Source organism: Patella vulgata, chromosome 2 (assembly GCF_932274485.2).
Source record: "Patella vulgata chromosome 2, xgPatVulg1.2, whole genome shotgun sequence".
In the NCBI taxonomy this organism is placed as follows: Eukaryota; Metazoa; Mollusca; class Gastropoda; family Patellidae; genus Patella; species Patella vulgata.
In genome coordinates this window covers 49,933,237-49,951,831 of record NC_065880.2, presented here as the reverse complement: position 1 = coordinate 49,951,831, position 18,595 = coordinate 49,933,237, and the positions used below count along the sequence as shown (strand labels likewise).

At 36.0% G+C, this 18,595-nt stretch overlaps 1 protein-coding gene across 5 annotated transcripts in view; it reads right to left on the bottom strand.

The window, feature by feature from the left end:
* LOC126810022 (sodium/calcium exchanger 3) overlaps positions 1-18,595 on the bottom strand; it is a 30,122-nt gene that overhangs the window by 1,940 nt on the left and 9,587 nt on the right. The window contains exons 1-12 of one of the 5 annotated variants that reach the window (XM_050534934.2): positions 17,632-17,804; positions 9,104-9,839; positions 8,751-8,837; positions 6,181-6,213; positions 4,880-4,953; positions 4,502-4,669; positions 3,365-3,558; positions 2,847-3,082; positions 2,214-2,446; positions 1,546-1,651; positions 996-1,174; positions 213-542 (exon numbers count right to left, since the gene is read on the bottom strand). In XM_050534934.2, coding sequence (XP_050390891.1) covers positions 213-542; positions 996-1,174; positions 1,546-1,651; positions 2,214-2,446; positions 2,847-3,082; positions 3,365-3,558; positions 4,502-4,669; positions 4,880-4,953; positions 6,181-6,213; positions 8,751-8,837; positions 9,104-9,818 — 2,355 coding nt within the window. In that variant the 5' untranslated portion in view covers positions 9,819-9,839; positions 17,632-17,804. Of the gene's footprint in view, positions 1-212; positions 543-995; positions 1,175-1,545; positions 1,652-2,213; positions 2,447-2,846; positions 3,083-3,364; positions 3,559-4,501; positions 4,670-4,879; positions 4,954-6,180; positions 6,214-6,895; positions 6,950-8,750; positions 8,838-9,103; positions 9,840-17,631; positions 17,805-18,595 lie in introns of those variants that run through there. The other 4 variants (XM_050534933.2, XM_050534935.2, XM_050534936.2 and 1 more) reach the window with 4 other exon arrangements.

Genomic DNA, 18,595 nt, shown 5'->3' with positions numbered 1-18,595 from the left:
TACCACAACCTCAAATATCACTCATTCTTTTGGATTGAGCCCTGTTTATGTGCCAATATATACTTACAATAACTCACTAAACCCCAGATCCCATCTATTAATGCACCCATCCACTTTCGTGCCAAAGGTTTAAAACGGTTGGCTTTAAATGCCACCCATTTTCGTGCCAAAGGTTTAAAATGGTTGGCTTTAAATACCAATAATTTACTTACTTTTGTGTGCCAATATATACTAGCAATGACCCACGGTATGCCTAATCCTAGAAACACATTGACAGAGTTACTTCCGGTTACATTTCCAACCGAGCTGTCGGCGTATCTTTCCATAATGGCGGCAGTTTTACTAGCAAATGTGTCAGGCATACTAGTTCCCAAGGCAACCAAAGTAATGGCGGTAATACTATCCTCTAGACCAATCAAACAACCAAATAAACTGGCCAAATCACCAATGAGAGCCGTTAAGAAACCAATCATTCCAAGAGATATTACAAACGTTGGCCAACCGCCTAGAATGTGTACTGGTGGTATGAAGGCAAATATGATCTAAAAAGAGATAGAAAAAACAATTCTTTTGACGTTTAGAACACAATTTCGTAGTCTTTTCCGATAAAATTTGCACTTTATTTAGCAATATCTAGGTATAATCAGTTCCCATATAATAAATGATAGCCTACATTTAGATCTTTTATTAGATAATTTAAACCAGTTTCTTTTTATTAATCCGGTTTAATAAAGATTACATTTTTTAAAATGACCAGAGATGAGAATATTTACGCCTAGAGGCAAAACTGGTTTTTGCGATATAACCTTTTTGTCACAATGAGCCAAAAATTAAACGAAAAACAGCGATCAAGCAGGATTCTGATAGCCCCATCAGTAATTTAAATAATACACCAGATCAACCCAATTCAACCCAATAAAACCAAAACAAAGAGGTTTAGCGTCTTGAAGTGGACAATGGCGCCATCAGAGATGAAACTACCGATGAAATATTACCTTCCAAACAAATGTTAAAAAGTGCAATATGTAATCTACAAAAGTTGCCCCTTCAATGTCACCGCCATTAACGTTCATGGCATTCTTAAACTGGCTAATATAGGTAGAGTCTTCTAATGCCAGACCATCCAAATTACCGAACGTCATGTTGACAATCCTACTGACCAATCCATTAAATTCTGCAAAATAAAATGGTCACAATTATTAGAAGATAAGGAAACCACTGCAACTTTAGCATAATTAGGGTATAATTATTTAATTGAAATACAATTAATAAACACCCTTTGCGTGTTTTGCAGATTTTTACTGGTAACCTTTAACCTTTAAATGTCATTGATTCCGATACCAATGAAACATCCGAACACATTTCTTTTACAGTTTTTACTGTCTTGGTTGTGGGGGGGGGGGGGGGGCTCTTCAGAAAAACAAATCTAACACCAACACCATGCATGGGTCCTTGCGCATAGTACACTCGCGGTTACATATCCTTAAATAAAGAGTCTAGATAAGTTGTATTAGGTAGTGTATAATACTCATTTAATCTATTTACCTTCATCATTAACTATAGTTACTACTGTTTTAGTTAATCTTCCTAACTTAGCACCACCAGTAGTCTCTAGTAACTCAACCTGGAAACTATCATCTCTTTCTGGTTTCTGGTATAGAAGAAAAATCAATTAATCTTATTGTCATGAAGGAAATTTGCATGAATATTTCAAGACAGTACAAGATCAGAAATGAGAAGAAACGAAATTGAAATGAAATGAAGTATAACGCCCGACTGTTCTGTAGCAACCGAGTTAATGCATACTTCAAGCAGTCTACTACACTCATTGGATTCCAAAAGCCACTTTTTTTTACGTGCACGTCAACGTGTACACGGGACCTCAGTTTTTCGTTCCGTCCGAACGACTAGACGCTATCCTTTGCCCTCCCCCCCCCCCCCGCCCTACAATGAAACCGCGCTGAAAATTCCTCTTGGTTACCCACCGAGCCCCACAGCTCCCGAAACGTAATTGACATCACATTGGGTTTATACAATGTATTCTCAAAAAGACCGCGGAAGGCCGTCTTCACAACTCGACATTATCCAAAATATATATACACAGAATGTTTTTTTTTAAGTTTTTTGACTTTAACTAATCAGTCGTCAGTCAATATTGTTTCTAATTGTTAAATGGCACAGGGAATCATAATTTAATGCCTCCAAATACTTACATTACTTGGGAACAGGACAAGATCAATTGATTTACTGGTTTCTCCATTATCAAATTTCAGTTCGCCTTCACCACCTTCAAAATCTTTGCCGTCAAACGCCGTCATATCCTTAGTTCTCCACGTGACAGACACGTGGCCATCAGCCCCAGACAATCGTTGTACCGGGATTCTAATACGACGTGAACTTTCCTTGGCAATAATACTGGGTTTGGCAAAATCTAACGTTCCTGGTTCTGTGGAAGGAAATAAGGAAATGTCTTTGAAATTTAGTTTAAATGTTTGAATATAAATAGACCAATATAAATCTGAGCGCTGTTTTCAGGATGGGGAAAAACAAATAATAGTTATTAGATTGAATAGACTTAAAAGGAAATCCGGTACGTGTGAAAGAAATTCTTTGATTGTCGGGTTTCAAAGTAAGGCATCTCTTGTACGATTATTGCGCTATATAGTTCCCAAAGGTTTTGGAAATTGTAGATTGTGCAAGGCATTTACGTTTTAAGGAAATTTCCTTTTTGAGGCGCCCGTGTCGCTGGTCAGAAACGTCACTAACGTAAAACTTACTTTAAAATTTGCCCGTCTATCGACTATTTTTATTATCTTTGAACTGGGGTATAACTGTTTTGTACCTACCATCGTCGTTAATAATGGTGACTTGACAAATAGCTAGGTTTCCTAAAGCGAATTCTTGGTCTCTTGAAGGGACGGGAGCAAGCTTGACAAAGAAAAACTCATCGGGCTCCCACTCAAAGTCATCGACAATCTCGATATATACTTGTCTCAATAGTTCATTAGCAGCAAATGAAACAACTTCATCAAACGCCTTGTAATCACTTCCTTCCAGAGCGGTTCCATTAATGGTCTCAACTCTAATTTACAGAAATAAAAAGTTACACGATAAAAGATTAAAGTTGTAAAATTGAAAATATGACTCGAGTAATCAATACGCGGCGCCCTAGCAGGTGTAATGGAAGCTACAGGAATAAAAATTCTATGATATTCTATGGAATAAAACCAGCACAGAAGTTCCCAAGTCTAATATCCCTCCAAGTGACTTCACAGGTCTGACTAGCGTTTACGATAATCAATAAGACGTCTGTAAATCACAAATGTCAATAAAGAATTATGGTAAAATAATTTTGAGTACGTACCTTACAGAGATGGGCACATCAATTTTACCAGATCGCCTGATACCAATACGAACTTTGCCCTCGTTTTCCAGAACAGCAACAGCTGATGCAGTAAATTCAATAACAGGTTTAGTACCACCTTCACTGTGATCAAAACGTTTTGTAACAGTAGCTTCATCCCTTTCTTCTTCTGGTAGTTGTACTCGATTATACAACTGAAAGATCAAAATCAATAAACCATAAACACTGGAAACGAGAATTACAAAATTAAAGGGAGACAACCGCACAGAGGAAAGTTGTCTAGAAAAACATTTTGAGGAAGTAAAGAAAACGAAATGGAATGCAGTTCTGCTCCTACTGAGCTAATAAGGACGGACATACACCATGCAGTGAGCTATAAGGGAAATTTTTCCCGGGCAGCGGCGCTACGGCCTAATCTTATTTCAAATTCCAACTGTCAAGGTTTCTTTTACCTGCACGCCAATGTGTACACGGGAACGTGGGGGTTCGTCCCATTCAAACGACTATACGTTGTCTCTTGCCAGGCTCTCAGTCCTACATCAATGACAAGAGGGAGCCACACCGGAAAATCCCCATAAACTTTCTCGGCCAATGCAGGGATCGAACACGGGGCCACCAACGTCCTACTCACTGAGTCACCGTGGCTCCTCAGAAAGAAAAGAAGAATATATTCGATGATTGACTTGTGTATAGGCAAAAGCTCCATTGCTCGAGGTAAGATACAAAACAGAAGTGAATGAACGAGGTCAAGGCTTTTCATTCTCTTTACGTCATATAAACCGTCGATAGGCCTATACATACAAAATTCAGAAATACCTCATAGATACATTTTAATGTTTAGAATAAGTCTCCTAATTCTGCTTTATAAAGTTTAGGAGATCACATGTTATCCATATTCAGAATTCACTAGCAATGTTAGAGGAAATGACCTTCATTGGTTTATATCAGAAGTCCAAAGGACTCTTCAAAGCAATTTCATTTGACTTTCAGTTCGTTAGATGTTCGAGATTTATCAGTTTACATTTGGTTAACACTGTCTTTTTAATATAGCAAGCATCTAAATACATATATTTCGATGACATATAAACGAAATTTTAATCTATAAATTTCTTTAATAATTTACAATAGGCAACTTACATCATCGAATGTATTAAGTACTTTGGGTATGAGTTTCTTACCACCAGACATATTTCTGATAGCATTAATTCTGTACCAACCACGATCGTGGTGTTGATGTTCAACTATCTTCTTTGCAGCAATCTTAGCTGCTTCATCTTCGGGTAAGTCTTCAACCATGGCAAGATCCTGGAAATAATTAATAAATGGAGATATTCATCAGCAGGTGAACACACGTACATTAATGATTGGTATTCTAATACACGAGTAAGATCATGCAGCTTTATAATTACCCACTCGGTTCTGCGAATTATCATTACTTAAAGCTCCTGTCTCTTCAATTTTTTTCAATTACGACACTACGATGCTTTTAATTATGGAACTGTGTTATTTACTTACCTTGGCAATTCTATAAATGGAAGCCCGTCCAGAATAGGATTGATCTAAAGCTTCTTGTTCTTCTGGATTACCTTCTGTTTTACAGAAAACAAACAATGTTAAACACCAGTTTCAATTCTTACATAAAAAATGGTTATTTATTATTTACAAAGTCGTTGCAAGGTCGTTGGTTATAGAAGTATTTTTAATTCCTTCATTGAAAAATAATTTATTCGTGAATAAGTCTTGTAGTTAATATAATTCCTCCATTCATTGCGATTTAGTTTATAAGTGGATAATGATTTAACAGTCAATCAACTGGTTAATATTAGTAGGCTAATGGAGAAAAAGAATTTTGTCGACAAATAGGAATAAGGAATAAGTTGTGCCGCCCTTGGCGTCCCCATTGGCCTCATTCCGTTCGATTCCACCCCACCCTGGGTTCATCCATGGGGTATTCACGTATTCAAATTATCTACCCTTATCTACCAATCAATCTTAGCATCGTTGTTTACGTTTGCAACAATATGGCGACTTGTTCGCTCGATTATTAGAAAGTCAACACGAAATTTAATATAAAACAAATGACATGCACACAAAAATATGCCATAAAACATCTTTTTAACGGGAAAGATGTTTCTATGCCAGTCAAAACAGGCAGTGGCAAGTCGTTATGTTATCAAGCGTATTGGTCGATAAAAATAGCACAATCAGCAAGGGCAAATAATTTGAATACGTGTACGCCCGTAGATGAATCCAGGATATAGTGGAATAGAAAGGAATGAGACGACTTGATATGCGAGGGGAGGAGGAGGGTGTGTCTAGACAGCGTCTGTTCCGCCTACTCTTCACCGAATCCTTTTTCATGAACTTCTATGTGCACGCGGTGTACGCTGGCGAACCACAAAGCACACCAATAGCAGGTGAGAGCAGTGTTCTACCACCCGACCACCTTCCCTCCTTTAACGGTGCAGTGGTAGTGCAGACTTTAGTATAACTTTAAGCATCAGCTAAGAATATCGATCAATCGTTAATTTCTTGGCACTTCAACAGGATCATTATTTTCTCTTCTATTAATGCAATAGACGTAAAACACATGTACTCAACAAATAGCATTGTGCAAGTGAAGTGTTCTGTGTTTACATATAAGGTAGTGCCAAGGGGCTAATTTGTAGGGCGACAATATTTGTCCAAGGTTAATGCATTTACATTGAAATCAAGCATGCACACTAAAGGAGATGTTAGTCAATAGTTAGTGGTCATTGGGATCCATTAATTGCGGGTACTATTCAGCAGATTAAGGCCATGCTCGAGGAACTCACCTTGTAGGTCGTGGCGAGGGGACTTGTAGCCAGCTGTAATAAGCCAATCACACAGGTTAATAAAAGGTGTTTATGTTGTTAAAAAGGGTTAAAAGTAAACTGTATAATATGGTTAGTAAATATGAACCCAAGCAAATGGCGAAAAAAGAAAACGTGATTACATAATGAGTAATTTAATAGATGTTTAATTAAAGATTAATTATTGATAAGTAATACCATGTTTTCTTCTTCCTGTGTAAAATGATGAACTAAGTTTAAAACCCGTTCTGGTTATAATGATGTTTAGCGTATACGAATTCTGTCCATCTTGAATCGATAGAATATGAGATGGTTTAGGTACAAGTAGTAAAAACGAATAGCTTTTGTGTTTTTCTAAGTATTAAAGATGGATAGAAAAACTACAATCTGTTTAATACAAAGATTCTAATTCGTTTCATTCTTTAAAGTTCCAAATTTATTTATGTTTTACTTCGTTTTAACTTTAACATCACCTGGTGGGGATCACGTAATGTATGAAAAATCAAACGAAACGAACTATAGATCTGTATTTTAATCAGATTGGAGAAGCTGTAATTTCGTACCGCATACTTTATTAATGTATGATATTAGACAATTAATATGAAAGGTGGTGATTGCTATATATCTATATATATCTACATGTTGGTGAATACTATAAAATTATATTAAACATTCTTTAAGTCTTAAATCCAATTACCGAGTGCCCTTGCATTTTCTGTGTCATTAACAGTATATTTATTGGAAGCTCCATCTGTAATGGTGTTAATATAAAACAATACATGTTAAAAGCAATGGTTTATCCCAAATATATTTACACTGCCATCTCTCATACTGCATAAACTGTCATTCTCCTTATTCTATCGATAATGGACTCATTATTGCATACTGCATATGCTGCCATTGTCCTTATTCTATCGATAATAAACTTATTCTTATATACTGCATATACTGTCATTCTCCTTATTCTATCGATAATGAACTCATTATTGCATACTGCATATGCTGCCATTGTTCTTATTCTATCGATAATAAACTTATTCCTATATACTGCATATATTGTCATTCTCCTTATTCTATCGATAATGAACTCATTACTGCATACTGCATATACTGCTAATGTCCTTATTCTATAGATAATAAACTTAATATTATTATATACTGCATATACTGTTATTTTCGTTATTCTATCGATAATCAACTCTTTATTGTCTACTGCATATACTGTCATTCTCCTTATTCTATTGATAATGTAACAACTCATTATTGTCTTCTGGATATTTTGATAAGACTTTGTATCTCAAGACATTGAAGGTCCATTAGTGTTAAAAGTTTCGTTCCTCCAGAACGTTAGCATTTAACATTTAGTCGAGCGTTAGTCGAATTCCCGATTGCGATCATACTTTAGCAGACCCAATCATTACGACTAAACTTATGTGTTTCAATATATTTCAAACATTTTCAACCAATAATTATGGTTGGTTAATCACACATTGTGCAAGAGCTAAATATGCCGACTGCAGGTCTTTCTTTGGGCCTGAAATGTTATATAAACTATTAATTAGACATTTTTTAACATGAAAAGACCTTAACCATCTTATGTGTCGGATATTCACTGGATTTGAATCCGATTTGATGCTTAACGCCCATTGATAATTAATCCAAAAATTTAAAGGATAATCGAGGCTTTAGTAATGATAATCGAGGCTATGCCTAAAATTCAAACGTTAATATCTCGGTTCAGGTTCAGACTGGAGCAATTTGATGCAATTTTCAGCATATTCCCTTTACATTATCTAGTTTTTAACTATTAAAGTGAGAACTGCCACCTCTTATATATTCTTCCATAATGTCCATTTAAGGATATTACAGTAACATTAGTTTCTCTAATTTTAATCCCCACAGCAATAACACGTCTTAAACAGATTAAGTTGCTATAGATAATAACCCCAGCTAGTATAAGAAAATGACATTTAGCGCTATATAAATCACTAAACAATGATGTTATGTATATAATTGTTTGACATGTGATAATAGAAATAATCTATTGAAATTCTATAAAACACATAACTGCTATTGTCCATTCTACAAAAGAAATTGAACTTTATGATTCTAATTTTTAAACAGCTAAAGAAACGCGATGTCCTGCGTCCACCAGACACCTTTACAAATCTTACTAATGTTTGGTACGCCAGACTCTTTTCGTATAAACTGGTTATGATCGCCCAATGTAATGCCTGGATAAGAAGGCTTTCTGGTACCTCCTTTGTTTATGAAGAAACATTTGAAAGGTTATTGATTTAGCAATATTGCTTTTGTGGCATTCTCAGAGAAGAACTTTGTGTTTTTTTAGCTGTTGGTATATATTGGCGGTAAACAACAATGGTTTTGAATAATGGATGTCTACGATGACTGTCTATAATCACTCAAAACTCTAATAATAAAAGCACAACTCACAGAAAAGTGCAGAAAAGACATTTGTTATTGGTGAATAGGCTTAAAATATGCTACAAATCAAAAAGGTGCTAATTAACCGAGTCAGAGAAAGTGTATACCGATATTTTGTGATGAATTTGTAACCGACACTTGTACTTCATTTGGGTTCGTGGTTTTTCCAGAAGCGTCATTTTTGCTTACTTTTTCTGGAATACATTTTAATTGTCTTGAAATTTAAAAAAAATTTCTAAATGCTATAGCTATATATTAATTCAGTTAAAATCACACATTCAGTTCATGCCATTAGTACATGCAAAACTTAGAGTTAAGAATTCAATTGTTTTCGTGAACGAGACAGTTCAAAAAGTGTGTTCATTGTCGACAAAAAGTGTCATACTAATGAGATCCAGAGAGAATTACTGCATTTAACAACTTCAATAAAGAACACTGATAATATTTTTTAAATACTTACTTAGTGAGATACCGACAAATCCTGAGTCATTTCGTGGTGGTTTCTTTTTCATACAAAAATCTTTCTCCGCTATAAAGGCAATTATGATCAGCAGCGGGAAGAAAAGGAGGGTCAAGAAAGCTTCCCAAATTTCAATTTTTCCTGGAGATATGGCAACCAAGGTAATAATCAGCCAAACGTAAGCAAATATACAAGAGAATGCTGTAACAGCAAACACTTTCATATTATTTATACGTCGTACATCGCCACCAGGTATAGACATGATACAAATAGCGGATATAACCAATAAGTTAAACGCGGCAGAACCAACAATGGTACCAGGACCAAGATCTCCTGCTTTAAAATTATTCCCAACAATTTCTATAACAGACAGTAAGATCTCTGGAGCACTGGTACCTAAGGCTAATAAACTGAGATTAGCAACAGTATCATTCCACACTTTAACCTCTAGTTCTTTGTAGCCTTCTGGTACGGACGAGTCGGCAACGCGAATCTTTCTGGTTTTACTTGTAATCTTTTCGATTGAGCACATAAAAACGTCAGCTATAATAGCTACGGCTAAGAAGCACCATAATAGGGCTAAAATATACAAGAAGGCCCGAACACCAGGATTCCATGTAGCTTCACTGATTATAGGTAATAACAACGCTTCACTACAGGTGTAATTAAAGGGATCAAATGCCCTGTAGTCGTTGGGTATGCTTGAGTTGTTCATTTTGGTAATTTAGACTTCACGCTAAAAAAAAAATAAAAATATATATATCTTTAGTACATATGAACTATTTTTACTATATGTGGTAACACATTACTTCAAAGATAATTTCCATAACTTGGGGTTTTCGCATTATCTAAACAAATCTATGTCCAGTAAAATAGGGCATTTATGTACCTTAAAAAGCATGTATTAGTTATAAGTATTGCCGCTTGTCGTGTACAAGGTAGGGTGTATCTGTTCATTTGTTTGAAGACAAATATTATCAGGAATGCCACCCCCAGTTTCCACTTTGATTAAACATCACCACGGAAGACCTTTCAGTTTGGATTTAAATTTTCTAGTCATACGAAATAATAGTGAATCTTGGGATTAAAGCGAGAATTTCAAATTTTCTAAGAAAGTCAAAACGTAATTATTTCTATGTCTTTTGCTCAATAGGTTGTCAATTCACTATTAAACGATCATAGGCAGTATTTCCCACAATTAAAATTCATTGACACCGGAAATAATAACACAATTACCTCCCTTGTTTTCCTATTAACCCATGGAATAGCTATCTTCAAACGTTTGAATTTGAAGTTGAAAATGATATTTTTGCCAATTTCTCAACTGGCCATAGTGAATTATAGGACTAATAGGATTATTCTTTAACAAGGTAGGACCGTTTATAGATACCGTCTATTTTAAGACTTTATTTTAATACATTTTAAAAATATAACATAAAAATATGAAATTGTAACTTTAAAAGGAGGTTAACTGCTAGCGAAAGTCGAAGATATACTTTACTGCATTATAACAATAAATTAAAGAATATACATTACAATTTTATTCCAAATCCATTTCATAAATAGATATATAGTCATAAGTAAACTTGAAACATGTTTGTATCAGCTCTAAAGGACAACATTACTGACCATTAACTTTCGCCACTTAACAACATAAAAGTATCTCATGAACTGGAAATGATTAATTTTCTCAACGCAATTATGACAACTAGTTGAAAACATGTTCCATGACTTGTTTTATATATTTTACTCTGCCCGTTTCATAGTGTATTTATATCAGGTCAAATTTCTCAACACAATATCGAAGCTATCACAATATTTTTGTGGTAATTAATGGACCAAGCAAGGGACCCCGCACTTCGGTAATTATATTCATGGATAGAAATTAGATACCCAATATCAACAACGCAACGTTTTAGACCCATTTGAAAATGAATATCACGTCTACGCCCAGCTTTATGTAACAATTTAATTAACATATATATATATAAGTATCACTGTAATTATGTAATGTAATTATATGTAGTTGTGAATATTAATAATACGTGTAACTGGTATAAACATAATGAATCATCTGTTTATTACTAGTCTAATAGTGAGAGAGAGAGATAAATGGGGTTTAACGTCCACTCGACACAAACTAGGTCATTTCGGGACTAACATGGTTTAATCACGGTTGGACAGACGACCCTAATTCTTGTCAGGTACAGCCGAGGATTTGAAACCACGCCAGTTGATTAAATGATAGGCCTTATGATACACAGCGCGCGCGCTAACCATTCGGCCATCCAACCCCCTAGTCTACTAGAACTGTAAGTTGATGTAATAATTACACATCACATTCTTCATTCATAATTATTGGCACCTTGCCGAAATGTCATGTCGGTACATTAAGCACTATTTAAACGCATACTCTGGTTATAGCAACATTAGACCAGTGTATTTCGTACCATGTTGGCTGCTTGATGAAATGTACATAACATATCATGACATATCACGGCAGGCGGGGGAGGGGGGAGGAGGAGGGGCCTCTGCGCTTGGGGCTTGAGGCGTCCCCCCCCCCCCACGGAGAAATGTTTTGAAATTTCGACCTGAAATGTTGGTCTGTGGAGTATACCCCGGGCGGGACGTCAAATACTTAGTGATAAGCAGAAAAAAAAACTATCGCAGAGAGGGGGACAGTGGTAAGGGGACCGCACTGCCAGTCAGAGCCCGATGACATTGGTTTGCGATTCTTGTCAAGCGAGCTGGTTAAGTGAGAAACGGGTCCCGACGGAAATATTGGACAGTGCTCCTCCCCCGTAAAATTGTGAAAATTGGACGGCCCCAAATGCATTTTCCAGCCCAGAAAATCGTTCTCTAGCAAACTCTGAACAATGAACATGGACTCCACGACAGTGGGCCATTGGGCAAGCCAGTATAAAATATATGGCAGATAGATGTCAGAATATAACCAATAGGCTAATATGAGACTGGGTGCAAGGTGCCACGTCCCCAAATCAATACCCCACATGATCATCCCTGACTGCTGTCTATTACAAACAGTAGGTATCTTTAGAACTATGTTCAGCAATTTTTTTTCGGGGGGGGGGGGGTCTACGGTGCTGCATCATGGTGCATGAATGAAATTAAATTCGGTTTAACGTCCATCCAAACGACTAGAGGTCTTTTCATTTCTCGTCCCGGTCATGTACCCCTGCAAAGGGCTAACTAGGCTGGGAAATCCCAAAGAGCTTAAAACTGAAAAACTAATTCAACAATACATAATTTTAATCAGATTGAACATACCATAATGTTAAAGTAAGGCAAAAAATGTCTGAGGATCAATGATGTTTAATTTCAAAATTCCAGTCAAACTGTATTATTTGGTCAATTGAAATGTGTAGTAGAACGCAAGGACCGATGTGTAATGTATTTTGTAGGCTATAGTCTATACCTACACACCGTAATGTTTAAGCAATGACCAACACCTATATATAAACAAACTGGTGGAAACTGCAAACATTCCAAAATGTACTATTCAGTTTACCATTAATAAGGCGGGGTTGGATGGCTGAATGGTTAGCGCGTGCGCGTTGAATCATAAGGTCTGTCATTTAGTCAACTGGCGTGGTTTCGATTCCCTGGTTGTACGTGACAAGGAGTAGGGTCGCCTGTTCAACCTCCAGGTTTTCTCTGGGTCCTCCGGTTTCCTTCCACTGCTCAAGATCTCTACGCGCAAGCGAATTATTGAAATAAAATTGAACCATATGTAATGCCGAAATGACCAAGTTTGTGTCGAGTGGGCGACACATTGTGTTCAACATTATTGTGTTCAACGTCCACTGTATTAAACATTGCTAGCACGTACAGGGCAAGTTATTCGCTGGACAAAAAAAATAGTCTAGATATTAGACTATTTTTTGCCCAGCGAATTAAAATATCCAGACTATTTTTTTGCCCAGCGAATTACTTCCCCTGTACGTGCTAGCAATATTTAATAAAGACTGTGTAACAATAATAGTATGTATATAAGAATCTGAATATTCTGCAGGATCATCATTAATTTATGATCTTGTATTATTCATTTATTTTCAAATGACTGATTTTATTCTCTTTATAGCAGACTTCCTTTTCACATCCAAATATGATGGCCTAAATGAACACATGGGACGTTAATAGTTTTTATCTTATCACTTATCGAAGGTCGGTCGGGTATTTAGCAAGTCGCAATATCGTCAATAATTCATGAATCAATCTATTTAATGTGTGTAATAGATGAATTAATATAAGTTATAATACTAATGAAATACTAATGAAATACTTGTCAATTCAACATATACACTCATACCTGATAGATTTGATAACCAATTATCAGAATTATCGTTAATTTTATGGAGGTTAATAACTTATTTGAATGACATTTAGTAATTTGACAGTATGGTTTAAGAATTTGCTTGATAAAGACGAGAGTATACCATCGCCGAAATTTTGCTTGTTAATTAACCAGTATTGTTATTCCATATATACGTTTTTTGGTGTGTTTTGGTTAATACAATAAGATGCCGATTTCGTTAGACGCGGGATAGATCACATAGTGAATACAGGATTCAAACAATAGGAATGGGGATCTAAAGGTCAACACACATTACTGGTCAGCATAATGTGTTTCCACAACTAGACTAGATGTAGAATCTGTCCACACTCGTATTACCAGTAGTGTGAGTGCAGCTCACTTAATTTACCGAAAATCGGCAATGACAATTTTGTGTGGTATGATTTTAGCGCATGATACATCATCGGCACCAACGTGAACTCGTGTGAGCATACCTTTAGTATGAACATTGCCAGCGTTAACAGTTTTTGATGCACTGCAACGAATAACCAGTTATAAAATCATTTAACTTGGGTGACATTTCAATTAGTCATCATTAGGTGTGTTCAATTGTTCTATCATGAGTGTACCTATTGTATAATGTGTTCCAGGATCTTACCACGTTTTGCTCAAAGCATTGTTGAATTTGCACAAACTCTTTAGATATTTTAATCACGTGTTTAAAATGATATTAATACACGTAAGTATATAAGTTTATATGTTGTTTGTGGTAACACGCCCATTATAAATGAGGTCAGTTTAACTTGGTGATAATAATCTCACCACTACTACCACCCACATATTTGCTGGTATTAAACAAAGAGTACTATCCTATAAAATAAAATAAGGGTGTGGACCGACTGGAGTATAAAAACAATACTAGGCATAGGGCCTAATATTTTTAATAAACTATACGCGACAAAAAAACTAAAATACAAGGGTTAAATAAAAATGAAATCGTATTATGTTCCACCTAAATACTAAATATAATAGGACAAGATACAAATGAAATAAAACTGTGGTTTAATGCCTTACTTTTCTGGGCCAACTGGGCTAATGAAGACGGATATACGCCGTGTTGTGTGATATGGGGGGCATTTTACCCGGAGAGTGTGGGTTTCCGCCTACTCTTCCAACTTACAATGGTACTTGAACGTGCACGTTAACTAGTACCCCTTTGGATTCCCGTTTTTGTCCCATCCTAATGACTAGACAAAAATAAATCAAACTGGGACATCCCGAGGAAACTGGGATGGAAGTCTGACCATCATAATTAATGAGACAGTGCAGTACTACTGGTTTCGGGATTTTGACGTTGTGGTGTTCCTTTCGTGACCAAAACTACAAATTACACTTCAAGTTCTTTAAACTGCGAGGCAATTGTTAGTCACAAATCTTCTCCGTTCTCAAGAATAATATCTGGTTTGATATGGCCATTATGACAATCTGCTTGAGTTCTTCTGAATTACACCCCCGCTCCCCGTCTTCTGAATTTGAAACCAATAATTGGTCAAGACCATAATATTGTTACACCAGTACCATACCTAGAAATCGCGGCTCTCAGACACTATACAAACTGTCAATATTAATTGTCAGAAGCCAGCTTGTAGCAAGGTACGTTTCAAATGCTGGCATAAAATAAGTTTTAGACCTGGTCCTCAACGCACACAATATTGCTACAGTACTACCACAGGAGGAATTGATAGCAGACATTACAAATTGGACACTTGTAGAAATATAAGTAAAATATCTAAAGAAAATATCTGTAGTGTACAACCCGCTTTAACCAGTGTTAACAAGAACAGAAAAAAAAATATTAACCAGGTATTTATACAAGGTTCTACTTCAAATATATACATTTTATTCGAGCCAGTGTGTCTACGGTTCAGTTGATTTCACTCACGATTCATCAAACACAACCTCTAGGCAAATATATAATATCTTATAGATGATTCATTAAATAGCTAAAATAAGAAACTACCCAGAACAATCAGTTGATGGTACATCATATTACATCAGATATAATATACCACTTAAAAAATATTATATTGAATATAACACTACGAAACGAATATTATGTTACACCTCTTAGGGAAGTGGGAAGCTTTGTCTGCTAAGAACAACCATATTAGTTATATACATTTCCATGCATATTGAAAGGTTAAGGGACTTAAATCAACTGAGTATTATCTAAATCTCATCTTAAGAGGTTCCTTATTACATTGGTATTTAGCAAATTTGATCCCAACTGCAATTTTGAATATGCAACGTTACAACTGAAGATTTACGTATTGTTGAACCATTCTATCCACTTCCACACGGCTCATTAACAAGGATGCCCCGGTCTCCACCCCGGTGTTGTCTGCCAAAGTTTCTTGTGATATTCAAGACTGGCTTCTCCTTGTAAGTAGCTCAGGGGTGCAGTACACCGTGTGCTTGTTGGTGTAAACGTAAAAGAATTCTTGCAGTCGGAAACACTTTTAGGGCAAAATATCCCCCATAGCACACTGCGTTAAACCCCACTACATTTGAGTTATTCACAAAGCAATAAATATGGTACCTATCTGAATTCAGAAAACTCATGTTAAATTATCAATTATCTAAAGCCATCTAACCTAAAATAGCCCGAAAGTAAATAACAGCAGTTTATTCTCAAGGCCATACGTATCCTACTCAGTGCATGATTATCCGGGTACTACTGAATTAATTAAAACGGCGTTTACTCTACACCAACAAACCTATCATCAGTTATTATAATAGTTTGCTCATTACCATAATTTGATGTCAAATTATTCCTAGAAACCGGGAGTAAGCTGAATGACATCTAGATTTTTAAGAATTGCTCCGAGGATGCTGAAGACAATGGAACAGGTATAAAGCTATAATAACTAAGTCATCTTTGAACCTGTCTGCAAACTTTCATCAAATTCATTTTCGTTATTTAACCTATACTTTTCATGTGTTGTGCACTCAAAGTACAAGATTTCATCTTAGCCATCACAACGGTCCAAGTATGGATATTTTAAGATAATTGTTATCAGTACATAATATTAGGATGGCATGTAAGTTGGTGCATAGTCCCAACAAAATCTAATGTCTGTCAGCTTAATAGGTGGTTGCCGTGGGTAGTCTGTAGTGTGGGTATATTTATTTAAGACAAATAAGATTTCATCACCATTCGGCATTCCCATTGTATTTAATAGGTCAACATCGTAAACATAGCCCACGTTTATTTACTATACCTCCATACAAACTACACAATGATGCGTGGTCTGCATCCTAAAAAGGTCCCCTTTCTGTAACATGGCATTTAGTTCAATATTAAACTGATCGATATCGATATTGTTATAAGAGAAGTCCGCAAACCGTGAATGGGTGCATACAAGCATAACAGAAAAAGTATGACAATTGTTCAAAATGTCATAATTACAGGTACAGTCATCGAGCATAGATATACATACAATATTAGAGAAGTGTTATTCTACCTAGCTAAACTAGGGGATACTCATTTTGCGTCCTTTCCAAACTACTGAAGACCAGATTATTTTATCATTTATTCGCACCTTATGCTTAATCAGTGTATGCAAAGAAGAATGTCGAATGAAATGGGGTTTAACATCCTACTGTTCTGCTCCGACTGGGCTAATGTAGACGTGGAAGAATGTCGAAGTTCAGTGCCATTGCTTTAAAATAACTAATGTACTGCATGGAGCAACTGTTGCAGTGCATTTAAAAACTGCACTGTACTTAGATAAAATTAACCAAATTTAATTTAAACAACGGAAATCATGCGTATTGTTTGTCTGTACGTGCATACAACAAATAATGCATTTGTTCACAATATATATATATATATATATATATATATATATAGAACAGAAAGAAAACTGTCTTGCAGTTTTGGATACTTTAACCATGCATTATACATAGTTAATGTATAATAAATAGCCCAATGCGATAGACGCATGGCGTATTATAATAGGCCTATGCAACTAAAGCAATATATTTACTATGCAATAAAATATTAAATAACAAATACATTCGTCTTAAAATGACGAATTAAAACCAGCTGTCAAGGCTCTGACATACTATTGACGGTAAAACTCATTTTACACAACATTTGGAAAAGGATCAAGAATGTGGGTAGTTATGTCAGGTAAATGAATGAGCTTACCTCGTCTTTGAGCGGAGACTAAAATGCGGCCCAATCCAATTCGAAATTAATGTTGTCTTCACAGATATTAATTAAACTATCTACGCTAAACCAGTAACTTTAACAAGAAATAATAAAATGTGTAGGTAAAAGGGAAAACATGTAAAACGCCCATACAACGTCACGGATACTTGTTTTCCTCCAATGGCGTTCGAGCGTCCCACACAACGCTTGGAAATACAGGTCGCCGCTGTATTACGACCACACCTAATATCATCGCCTTGATCATCACCTGGTTTTAATGTGGGGGCGATATTAAGACAAAGACAGTGTTAGTTCAAGTGCAAGAGATGTTGAACATTTTATATCAATAACTGAATATATTTAACTTCGATTTTTACATTTTCTAAAGTACACACTGTTTTTGTTTACGTTCGAGTTCACACATGTGACCCGTTGTTTACTGTACTAGAGAAATTGTATGAACCCAATTACTTTGGGACAAAGGGTGAAAGATGCGTCAAGTTATTTTGTCTATTGTATATAAAGTCGAGTGAAGCTCATACGGAGCTTTGGCATATTTAAGACAAGACATTGTTTTAAAAAAAGGAAACAAAAGTCTATTCATAAACATTACGTTAACATAAACTTAATATTTACCAATTATGACCCAGTTTTAAAGTGATAAAATCAAATGGTCAACAGGTTTTGTACCAAGTGGGCTAATCATGACGGGCTTGTGCCATTCCCGACGGGCTTGTGCCATTCCTGGACAGCTGCGTTTCCCGATCTCTTCCTCGTCAAAATTGGAAGCGTTCTTTTTTACACGAACACCAATGTGTAAATCGGGCCTCCTAATGCTTCGTCGCTTTCCCTTACCAGGTCCTGAGTCCTCGCACCGCTGGCAAGGTGAAAACAGTCCGGAAAATCCCGAGGAACTTTCTGGTCTCAGATTGAAATCGATCTCGGGTCCTACTGGTTAGTG